The sequence below is a fragment of the Haplochromis burtoni genome, unplaced genomic scaffold, assembly GCF_018398535.1.
Source record: "Haplochromis burtoni strain Fernald_Lab_line unplaced genomic scaffold, NCSU_Asbu1 Contig_196, whole genome shotgun sequence".
Lineage (NCBI taxonomy): Eukaryota > Metazoa > Chordata > Actinopteri > Cichliformes > Cichlidae > Haplochromis > Haplochromis burtoni.
In genome coordinates, this window is record NW_024582557.1 from 1,142,081 (window position 1) to 1,154,473 (window position 12,393).

Genomic DNA, 12,393 nt, shown 5'->3' on the forward strand with positions numbered 1-12,393 from the left:
ATGACTGTGTACGTGACAAATAAAATTTGAATTTGAATTTGAAATGCTGTAGTTAAACAATGGAAAAATGTCAAACTGTTTTAGAAAGACTGATAAAATCTATGCAGAAATACAATGAGTTGTGTTTACTAACAAAAACCCTGTTACTAGACCTGAATACCAAATAATGGTGAAAAAAATAAATTATAGAAACTAAAAAAGTGAGAAAGTAGTTAAAAAAAACACATTAAAACTTTTTAAATGTATGCCAGTTAAAATCTAAGATGACAGACTTGGATTCATGCCTGTTATACTTGTTGACTTGTCCACTGCCTGGGGTGCATGCGCAGTTGGTGCATTGTAAAATCTCTACAGCTCAGTTTGCACAATCACAAAAAATTGGCAAGCATGCAGATGTCCAAATGGATCCTCATGCTCACCGTGTGAAGACAAGGTTTATGCGTGGAATCACAGACACTTAAACTGTAATTGAGGTCTTTGTGTTCCCACGAACTGCACTGGGTTTGTGAGGTCATTGTGAGGACACATCCTGGTCCAAAGAAACTGCAAAATTCAACTAACATGAAAGATCTAGTTCATTCTAAACTACACCCTATAGCGTAGTTCTGATTGACTAAACTGATGGACTGGGAAGGTCATCAGTCATCCAGATCATTGTAGTCTAAGGAGCTTGGAAAGAAAAGTGTCTGGACTTCTTTAAGTTTCTTGAAGACATTTCACCTCTCACCTGAGAAGCTTCTTCAGCTTCTTGAGTTCTAAGGTCAAATGGTGGAGAGTCCCAGATTTTTAAGCCCTATGGGAGTGTCCCCCAAGAGGGTCATGTACCCCCTATTGATCCTCTGCCTAATCACACGAGCCAAGGTGCGAAAATGGGTGTGGGTCCCAATCAGCCAAGGTATCGAATGAACAATTTTCTGTTTGACCAAAATTCCACAAGGGTAAGGACAAGGAAACATTCTGCCACCTACATCTTCAGGAAACCATCATGACAACAACTAGCACTTCATCATGTGATTTGCCAACAACTAATACTGCTTCTGCCCCTGAGAGCGGCCGTCATGAGCCCTCACGAGCCTGTCACTCCTGCTGGGGGGGCATTTCATATAAAACTGTATTACATCCATGGCATGAAAGATTAATAATAACAATGACAACGGTACAAAATGCATTATATAATAATATGCACTGCCAATTGTCACCTTTGCTCTCTTCTAGTTTTTTCAGATTTTTTGTCATTATCTTGAATTGCTAAACAGTCATTGTTTTCTGTGAACTGAAATAAATTCAAGTGTGTGCGACTTCATAGACCAAACATGACCCTGTTTAGAAACACTATTAAAAACATTTATAGTATACTACATAATACATATCATTATATCACTCACAGCAAGAATTATACTTGCCAGTGCTTCAATTTAACTTTGAGTGTTATATTTGAGTGGAGTGGACAAAGCAGGGAGTAACTTTTGGTTCACTGTGCCAGCAAAAATTAAAGTAATTAAATGAATCCATGTCAAGAGTAATTCAAACCTGGTCTAGTATCCGGCTACATAAGGCCTCCATTCAGCCAAAACTTTCCTCTTTAGAGCCAGTGCCTCGCGTACCAAGCTTTAGCAGGGAGTGGGACCACTATGTACAGCACACCAAAGCACTCTTGGACACTCGTGGCAATCCAGCCCAGCCAATAAAGATCAAAGTGCTGGTTTGGCAGCTGCCCTAAGGACAGTCAGCCAAGGCCAAGAAAAATTCTAAACCCACACACAACTACACAAGTAGGGGAAGATGTTAAAGGCATCTCTGCCAGGTACACCTGTCATGCAGTATCATGTTGAACAACCAGGCTTAATGACAATGACGAAGTTTACAGTAGGGACCAATGCACCGAAACACTCGTGGGTAAGTAATCCCAACATACAAGCCACATATGACAGCCAGTAAGGTGTTAATTAAGCTAGGCTGCAAGTTTTGATATGCTTGCCCCATTTCAGCATGTACAAAAGTTAGTTGTGGGTTCTTTGGGTCAGTTTTAGTGTCCAACAGTTCAACATTTGCAAAAACTGGGCAATTAAAGCTAGATTTAGAAACGTGGTTGCCCGACAGCTTAGGAGACAACACCAAAGGGTTAACAGACAAACATAAATCAGATACAGTTTTTGCTTTTTGAAGACGCAGTCTCTGAAATTATTGTAAATCAGTACTATAGCTAGATAGCTAGTGAATATATGCTGAATATGTTGACAGGTGTTCCCAAAAAAGACAAATCCTGCTTTAAAAAGACACCATAAGCTAGCTACAAAGCAAACATGTCACAATCAACAAATGAGAGATGACCAAGGGCAGGTAAACAACAACAGACACACCAGCTATTAATACGTAAACACAATATTCATTTCTTGCAAGAATTAGGATTTTGTTAACTACTTGTGAACATGCTTCCAGTTAACTACTAAATCCCTTTCTAAAAGGATGTATAATAACTAAGCTCTGTCCCACACTGACAATATTACACATCTTAAATGTCAAGATGATGAGTATGTTTCTTTTCTGGGCCTTGTAATCTCCCTATGTTTGCCTAGGACTGCTGCCACTTCCTCCCACATGTTTTCATTTGCAAATCTAAAGTTGTCCATACAGTGTATTGGTCTGTGTGCATCATCTACCTCTGAGGTGGCAGCATGCATCTGACTGCAAGAATATCATCAAAGCAGATGAGTGTTTTGTTTTAGTCTCGTTATCATGCCATAAATTAAATTGTAATTGTGCTGTATTTATAAGGTAATATTTTCACAATAGAACTAATAGACGCGTGAAGACAGAAGACAGGGTCTGTTTTATGTACATGTATTTTCTTAAAGGTTTTGGTCAGAGTTATGTGCTCCAGAAAAGAGAGAAGAAAAGATGCATCACTCACCACTTTGTCCTCCTGCAGCCCAGTCAGCCATCCATGTATAATGAAAAGAAAGACAGAAAGAATGTGAACAAAAAAATGGTATCTGAAAGCATGGTAATGATCCTACTGTGCAAGCCTGCAAGTCACAAACACTGTCATACGCAGATATTTCAGTTTCCAATAATATTCCCATCACTGAAGATGAATGAAAATGCATTGCCCTTTAAAATTCCTCATTTACATCCACCACAAACACAAATACCTAACAGTTGCTGGCCTACAACAGCACATGACAAGATTCGTGCATGGTTATAGCCTCCCTAAATTAAAACGGAATGTTTCTGATTTATGAAAATGAGGTTAAAGCAAAACTATAAACCAACTTCAAGCTGAAAGAAGAATACAAACATCTATCCGCTCTATCCTCAGTTCACAAATATGAACATAATCTATTTCATTGTTTAAAAGCATATAGAGCTAAAGCAGACAGCTTAGCTTGCCATAGGAAAGCTCTTTACTCTGTCCAAAGGCCTACCTACCAGCTCATTTCGAGTTCACTAGATAGTAACAATAACAATATAGTAATGTAACAGCTTCTTCTCAACCTAAAATGAATCTTTAAGCCACTGAGGCAACCCAAGTGATTAACAGACTACAGACTGTCCATAAACATTAGCAACAAGTAGTAGCAATCTCTGGTCACAGCTGACTCCATCTAAAATCAAAACTGTGCTGTTTGTGTACAGATTAAACCAACACTTAGTTTAATATTGAGTTTTAGAGGTAGGCATATACTTAAATTAGCGTTAGGCTAAGTGTTATCAATCTACAACCTTTAAACAAACCTAAGCTAATCCGCTAATGAATCTGGCTCTAGAGAAAGAGACATGATAAAAGACACAAGGCTCCGATTCTGCAACAGAAACTATAACAGTTAAAGCAGAACTTTATTTTAAAACCCTGTCCTGGGTTTCGGTGATGACTATCTTTGGTGAACTTGAGCTGTGTGCTGTCAAAATGTGTATTTTTTAATTGTTCTCCAAAGTTTTGGCACTTTGAATGAAAAATAATCATCAATTCTGTGTCTCCAAAAGATGTAGATTTAGAAAGACACAGATTTGTATCTTAATGGGCACTGAACAACTGAATATTACTAATTTTTCTGTTTGACTGTCTCGTTAAGGAAACTGAAAAAGATTTGCTTCTGTATAAATGATTGTATTCCTTTAGTTATTTGAGTAAATGTCCAGTGGTGGTAAAAATCAAGCCGGTATTCTTGAGTAATTTCATGTCTTCCCTGAGTCGTAACGCATGTTTTCTGTTCACACTGAGCAAAGTTAACAAAGTATAATTAAACAGAAAGTCAAACAAACATTAATAAACAGTGTTGTGAGTCTGCTTGTGTGTATGTGTGCGTACCTGTCAATGTACCTTTCAAAAAGTTTCCACTAAATGTAACGCCGCCCCCCCCCCCTGCTGAACTCTCCCCACGTTAGCCACTAACTAATTAGGATGTACTTTTGAGCATTTGTGTGTTTGCGTGTGTGAGGTCATTAAATGCCACAGCGACAATTCAGGGGAGGGGATGTGGGGATTGGGGGGTAAGACGGGATGTCACTTATTTCAGAGGAAGACTTGCCTCCCAGCATCACCACACACGCACATACACCCCACTGTGTGTGTATAGGGCACCTCCGGACCCCTGGCAGAGCGAGACAGAGTGAGAGACACCCCCCTCTCCCATCCACTGCTCAGTCTAATGCCCAATTAACCTTTACCAGGTCTCTCACACACACACACACACACATGGTAACACACACAGAGCTCAGATACAGTACATTTCGAGAGCACATACAGTACAACCCACGGCTCATCAGCTCCATCTGAGTTCCAACACCTGAGGCCTGATGTGATGTTCAGTGCGTGCTTTTATCACCAGCTGCTTGTAGGAAGTATACTGAGTGTAGATTTAATTTCAATTACTTATTCGTGTTTACAACGTTACCATAATTTAGAAAAAAAAACATATTGCATCAAATAAGACTTGAATCTTGAGGATAACAGCATAAACTCAGCAGGAAAGCGAACATGCGTAGGTTGGGCACAAACAGCATCAGTCCATCTAAAATCAAACATTCCTGCTGCTCAACCGTCTCAAATTTCCTAGCAATCATTATACATGTCCAAACTTTGGGTCGTTCATTTTTATTGCAAATCAGAGATGGCTGAGCAGAAACTATTGTAAAAATGTGATGATTTGAGATTTTAGTGACCCAGGTCTTTAATGAAATGTATGCACATATTTAAATAACTTCTTTTCTGACTTGTGATTAGAGCGCCATCTGGAATCTCCGGTATTTTGTTCCTGCTGAACAAGACGGCATGCTGATTTTTGCTTTAGTGGCACAACTTGTCGTACTTGCTCAATCCAGCAAATACAACAAGTCGATTCATGCTGGAGTCATTTTTGCAACTAAGAAGTTTATGTTAAAAAGTATTGCGCATGCTTTATTTTACATTAAACTATATGCCAATCAGAAATGGTCACTGACTGTCTTTTTCAATATTCGTATTAAGGTGTGCTCAAATATGGGATTTTGCAGGACTGCTGGAGTTTTATTTTTTCATATTATTAGTAGCCAATACTTTTGGGGAATCTGCCCCAAATGACAGATTGTGGTTCATTTTGATGTTGAGAAAGATCAGTGAAAATGTCAGGCTTTTATCTTTGAAATATTCCTGTTCTAACGTTGCCATGTCTGAAAAAAGGCTCGAAAGTGGGTCAGTGGACGCCTAGGAATAAAACTCTGCATATCTCTTAGTTCAGTATAGTGTACACACAAATTTTAAAAAAAGGAAAATACTTCTGTGTTTATATATACATTACTGTGTTTTTTACATTAACCTATTTAATTCTGTATTATTGTATCTGTATACTGTTCATTTTACTAACGTATAAAGCAGTTTGGGTTGTAGGATTGTGATCATGTTCTTTTTTACAATACAGAAAAGAATGCATATTGAAGATATATTAATTAAAGAGCATGTACATCACTCGATATTATACTTGTGATACTTTTTAATATCCAAACTCTTCAAATGTGACAGTGCTGTATTTCTTCCAAGCAGCTGCAGCTCTGTCCGGGAACTGATGCATAGTGCTGTTTAGGAGAATGAGTTTCAATTCAACCTTTAATAACGATCAAAGTATTATCTTTTGTCCTCTATTCTTTTTGCCCTTCACACTGAAACGTGTGGAGGATACTGCATCACACTTTTGTGAGGGCAGGTTTAATATTTGCTATATTGCTGTGTGCTACTTCACAAGGATAAAAATATGTGTTTTTGTGCTGAGAAAGTGTAGCCTTCCCTCACCGTGTTGGATCGCAGGGACACACGCCCCCCACAGCGAGCGCAGAACTTGGTCTGGCAGTACGAGCACGGGTTCCCACAGCCATCTGCGAACTTGGTCTTGTGGCAGATGCCACAGGTCGGCGCGTCGTCCCGGTGAACGGCCGAGCCTGCCGCTGCCGTGGCCTGTCGGATCACAGTCTCTCTGTAGCTGGATAACTGCTGCTGGATACCTCTGCAAAAATAAAATCAAACAGAAGCATGAAGACTTCTGCATTTTTGAAAGGAGGCCACGTTATAAGTTACCATCTCAGGATACATTTCAAAAACGAAATGTGCTAATACACTTGAAGGAAAGGATGTGTCAAATGTCACCCAAGCTCTCTTGAATTTCACTGGTGTTTTTTTCACTTCAGTCCAAGCGTATTTTACTCCTTACTGTGTCGTAATCGAGCTCTTTACCGTTTTAGTTTGTGAGGACATGTTTTACTTTCTATTTCACCATCCTCAGCAACAATGCGCGTCTCTGTAATGCTAAACACAGCAATGGTTTGAGCTGTGGATTTATGTGTCACCAATGCTACAATTTCCTAAATAAAAAAAGGTAAAGTACCCACATTAAAAACCAAGAAAGAGTCCAGCGTGCATATTTTAATCTAAACCGTTAGCTTTTCATAAACTTAACCAAGAAGATTTGTTTTGTAAACCTAAGTAAAAAAGAACTGCTTTGCAGCAACACCACTGCCTTAAACTGTAGCTTCTCTAACAACCACTTGAGGCTGGTTAATCTAACTGGCTAATACTCAAAGTATAACACTGCCTCTGCTGGTTTAGTCCTCATGCAGAAGTGCATCCTGCTGCCAGGTGTTCCCCAGGTCAGGGACACAAATGCACCCAGCCATCCATGTGAAAAAAAAAAATGATTGATCACTTTCTTCCATTGCTCTGTTGTCCAGGTCTCATGTGCACATTGTTATTGCTGTTGGACAGGGGTCAGCATGGGCACCCTGACTGGTCTGCAACTCTGCTGCCCCATGCACAACAAACTGTGATGTTCTGTGTATTCTGACACCTTTCTACCAGAACCAGCCGTAACTTTTTCTATAATTTGAGCTACAGTAGCTCGTCTGTTGGAGCGGACCTCACGGGCCAGCCTTCACTCCCCATGTGCATCAGTGAGCCTTGGCTTTCATGACCCTGTTAATGGTTCACCCCTGTTCTGACCACTGCAGACTGGGAACATCCCACAAGAGCTGGAGATTTGGAGATGCCCAAAGCTGGCCCAGTCATCTGGCCATCACAGGTTGAACCTTGTTAAACTCACTCAAATCCTCACACTTTCCCATTTTCCCTGCTTCTAACATCAACTTTGAGGATAAAATACTCACTTGATCCCTGATATATCCCACCCACTAACAGGTGGCATGATGAAGACATAATCAGTGTTATTCACTTCCCATGTCAGTGGTCATAATGTTATGTCTGATCGCTGTAATGTTTAATGTGGCAAAAAAACAGAATGAAATAAAGATCCTGCTGCATCTGTAAAAAAAAAAAAAAAATGTTATGGAAAAATCATAAATCCACAGAATACTACTGCTTTGATCCACTAGGTTTAAGCCTTCCACAGTAATTCCACACACTGTGGATCACTGCAAACACAAAAAGTTAAAGGACAGAAAGATACAATAAGAAATTACAAAAGAATGATTGTTTTATTGGATAAATAATAAATAAAGGGGAGGAGAAATGAACTGAAACCACAGTATGAAGGAGACAGTTGTTGCATTAAGTTCAGTCGATATCAGCCACTCTCCACACTCTCTGTGTTTTGGTGCAGTCAACTTTTTTTGTGTGTGTGCTTTTGTTTCAGGCTGCTTTGCCAACACAAGAAACTCTTCAAATCGATATGAGAAAGAGAGGGGAAGAGTATTGGTTTTATCAAAGGCATTACAGTATGCTGATTAATTGGATTTCACACTGTGGAGATTGAGGAGAGAGCAAATAGAGGGGAAACAGACCAAAGAGGAGAAGAGCTGATGAATAAGGTGAGGACAGAGGATATACTTCTTTATGTTTCACTTCCAAACACTACTCGGCATTCCCATATGGAAAAGAAATAGTAAAAACTTATTCAATTCAATTTTATTTATATAGCGCCAAATCACAACATAAGTCACCTCAAGGCGCTTCATAGATACAGAGAAAAACCCAACAATTATATGACCCCCTATGAGCAGCACTTTGGCGACAGTGGGAAGGAAAAACTCCCTTTTAACAGGAAGAAACCTCCGGCAGAACCAGGCTCAGGGAGGGGCGGCCATCTGCTGCGACCGGTTGGGGTGAGAGAAGGAAGACAGGATAAAGACAAACTTAGTAAAAACTTATAAAAGGCTTGCATAAGATGGCCTACTTCATATAGTGAAGGCTTATATGATTTACTCATGAAAGTGGCCACTTTCATATATTGTTTTAGTAAGTATCCAAAACATACAAGTTTCATTTATATAATTTTTCTAGGGATCTTATATCTGTTTTCACTCTTGTATGCTTTTCATACAAGTTTCACACAAGACAGATACAAACTTTATAAGACTTATTTACATCTTTTCCATATGGGATGTACTAGGCTACAGGCATTTATTAGAGCTGAAGAAGACCAGCCAAATTACACATAATTAAAAACTACATTGAGTGAAATGACTTCAATCATAATATAAAGACACTGTGATTTAATTTTAAAAGCCTGGAAGAGCACGCGATATAAAAAACAGCAACAAATGCAAACTTACAGACAAGGAGACAAAAGTAGGACAACCATGGTCCAGAGCCCCTTCTCGTCATCTTTTAACACACAATACCCCCCTGTACCAATGTGTTTATGAACAAAAACCTTTAAAAAGTGCACGTTGGGAGGCAGGCAGAAGGCAGGTGTTTCAGTGCTATCTATTCAATTCAATTCAATTTTATTTATATAGCGCCAAATCACAACAACAGTCACCTCAAGGCAGACTGGGACCAGTTTTTTCTGTTTTGACTCGACATTAAATAAAAAAAACTAAAATGAAAAAGTTTAGGTTCAAATATGGCACATGTTGTCTATCTGCAGAAGGTTTCTTTGGCGATCATGGTTAGACTCATCATGACAACACCATCTTTTGCCAAAAACTTAACGCCTTCCATTTTAGACATTAAAGAACTCCTATAAAATTCTGCCTGCCCTGCATGTTTCAGAAGAAAACATCCAGCGGGTCATAATGTGAATCCGCACATGTGCTCCTGACCAAACGTCAGTATGTGATGACCTGCAGGTGAAAGCACGTTGACTGTTAGTCCATTCACTGTTTCACCACAGGAAGCAGGTTGAGCATTTCCTCGTCTTGGTCTCATGATACTGAATTTGTCAAGCGACGGGTGGACAAACCATACTGAAGTCTCACATACATGTGTATCTGAGAGGGAATTTCTTTCAACTCACTGCTAAATATGGAATGAAGAATGAGACATAAAGTCCTTTAATATGACGGACATATAGAGCAGCTTAACAGTTCATTGAGGTAAAGCTCAAGACATTTTTTGATGACCATCAGGACTGAGTGAACCCTGTGACAAGTACTGCTAAATGACATGAAAACAAAATAGAGATATAGAGATTTATACAGAGATATTTATTTAAAATATAAAAAAAATACTATAAATGCAACAATCTGTGGTTTAATGATCAGCCTGCAGATAAATTTAGATGTGAACTGAGTAGGGTACAATTTAAGGTTTTACAACTGGAATCTTAAATTATTGACCAAAGAAATCAGTGCATGTGCTGTGTCCCTTAAATGCCACAGGCCTGGCAAAAAAGTGCTCATAGAGCAGCTTTTTGCTAGTAATGACATAATACGGCAGTGAGCTTAGGGATGATGTGACATTAATATTTATGATATGTTAGAGAGGGAAAACAAAGAGGAAAGGAGCAAGTCGTCAAAGAAGAGGTGGGAAGAGACCTTACAGGAAGAGAAAGTAGATAATTAGAAGAATAGAAGAAAAGGGGAATAACTGGGAAAAAGGAGAAAAGACCCAAAAAATTAAGTTGTAGTAAAATTAGAAGAAAGGAAGGAGGATGGATGAGAAGAAAGACGACAGGAGAGGACATACAGTAGGGAGAAAGAAAGGGAAAAACAAAGAGGTGAAGTGAGGGCGGAAAGCGAGAGGAGGAGAGATGAGGATGAAACGAAAGAAGAGGTGGCAAGAAAAGAAAAAAGGGGAGGAGAGGAAAACAAACCAACAAGTCACAGAGACAGAGAGGATCTATGAAGAAATCAAAAGAAGGAAAAGGGGACATGAGGATTAAAAAGACAGGAGAAAAGGAGGGGAAATGAGGAAAGGAAACAAGGTGGAATGGTGGGGGGAGGAGAACTAAGAGAGACTGAAGAACAGAAGTGGGGAAAAGAAATGCGAAGAGGAGAAAGTGAAAGAAGAAGAAGAAGAGGCAAAGCAGAGGAAGATGGAAGAGGAAATGAAAAGATGAAAAGTGAAAAGTGAAAAAGTGAAAGAATGGAGCAGAGGGACAAAAGAGAAGCAGGGAAGTGGAGTATATAAGAAACACCAACTGTTTAATCGCACTGTCATAAAGACAAACTGCTCCTTATCACAATCATCGAACAGAAATCCATGCCTTTGTGGCAGCCTGGTAGCAAAAGTGCATACAGAGATGAGGTTGTGGTGGAGGAATGGATCACACACAGGACACTCCAGATATTAATGCTCCGTTATTATTTTTAGATTTATTGCTCTCAGTTTAAATGTATTCTTATCTCTCCATCACACTTTGGGCAGTTCTGGTTACGTATAACAGCACCAACCCTGTTACAGCACTGTCTGTCAGACAGGCCTGCTCCCATCTGATATCTGTGTCAGCAGATAACAGAAGACAAGATACTGGTACTGTGTGACTGTTCCCATGTGAACAGTCACAACATAACTTCTCCATCCCAGCGGTGGTCCTGGAGCAACGTTACCTCAGATGCTTTAGGAACAACATCGACTGTAGCTGCTAAACGCAACAGAACACGATTTTCTGCAGCACTACTTACAGACCGGGGCTCAGCGGTGCAGGATGCTCCCCCATCGGCTCAGGCGGTAAAAAAAACTACAAGTTCTAGCAGCTGAGGCCCGAGTAATCAAAGTCCACCAACTAGTTGTTTGCTTGAGATTTGGCCATTGCTCCTTTGGGTGCAACAAGACAAACCGTTGCCTCTAAATACAGCCTTCAGAGATGTCAGGGCCCAGTAGGTGAAATACAAGCTTTACCTCTGTAAATGTTAGCACCTGCCCACACACACACACACACTTCCTGGGAGTAACAGCCAAAGGGCACAGAGAGGTCACCTGCTGCTGCAGCGCTGCAGGATTTACTTCCTGATCCGTGGCTCTCACTGAGCCCGTCCTAACCCACGGCTCCTGTCAGCTGCTAATAGATTTAGACCAGTATCCAGTACGGACTTGATTTATGGAGCCTGCGTGGTTGGTTATGCGTATTGTCGATCTGATCAATATGACACCAGTTGTTCGTGGGGAAGCCTTCAACCCGAACTGAATAAGATGTTGCTGTTCAGATTCAGCTCAAGAGGGATTTACGTTTAGCTTTTTGTGACGATAATCAGCATCTTATTTGTTATTTCAGAGGTGTTACTGTTGATGACACATGGCTGCAGTCCAAAATAGCTTCTATTGGTATTAGGTCTAATAAATCCATGTTGGCTGGAAGTAAGTATTCCGAGTATTAAATGCACAGAAGGTGATCGGGGCATTTGCTCATCCTTATTACATCTCATTTTCCTCCATCCTCAAGATCATTCTTTGCTGGGGTTCAGTGAGTTCTTTCATTTTTGCCCCCAAACATTTAACTTCTACCTTTCCACACATTTTGACACATTTTACCTTTGTCTGTTATTTTTCTATTATTTCAATCTCACAGGCTGTATTTAAAAGATGCAAGTAGCCACTGTGAACTCACCCATTTGGGGCCAGTCGTACGGTTGGATATATTTACAAAATGTGATTTTTTTTTCCGTTCAGTTACCAAATATGTGAAAAAATCCGAGGTCACACCCCCACTCTCAGATCCACAGCTACACATCCAGCTAGAATTGATTTAG

General features: G+C 39.9%; 1 protein-coding gene across 9 annotated transcripts in view; it reads right to left on the minus strand.

The window, feature by feature from the left end:
• The window catches only part of LOC102298248 (regulating synaptic membrane exocytosis protein 1), a 119,807-nt gene that overhangs the window by 81,031 nt on the left and 26,383 nt on the right, over positions 1-12,393 (minus strand). For all 9 annotated transcript variants that reach the window (XM_005935291.3, XM_005935290.3, XM_005935293.3 and 6 more), the window contains exons 3-4: positions 6,266-6,476; positions 2,912-2,923 (exon numbers count right to left, since the gene is read on the minus strand). In XM_005935291.3, coding sequence (XP_005935353.3) covers positions 2,912-2,923; positions 6,266-6,476 — 223 coding nt within the window. The remainder of the gene's footprint in view (positions 1-2,911; positions 2,924-6,265; positions 6,477-12,393) is intronic.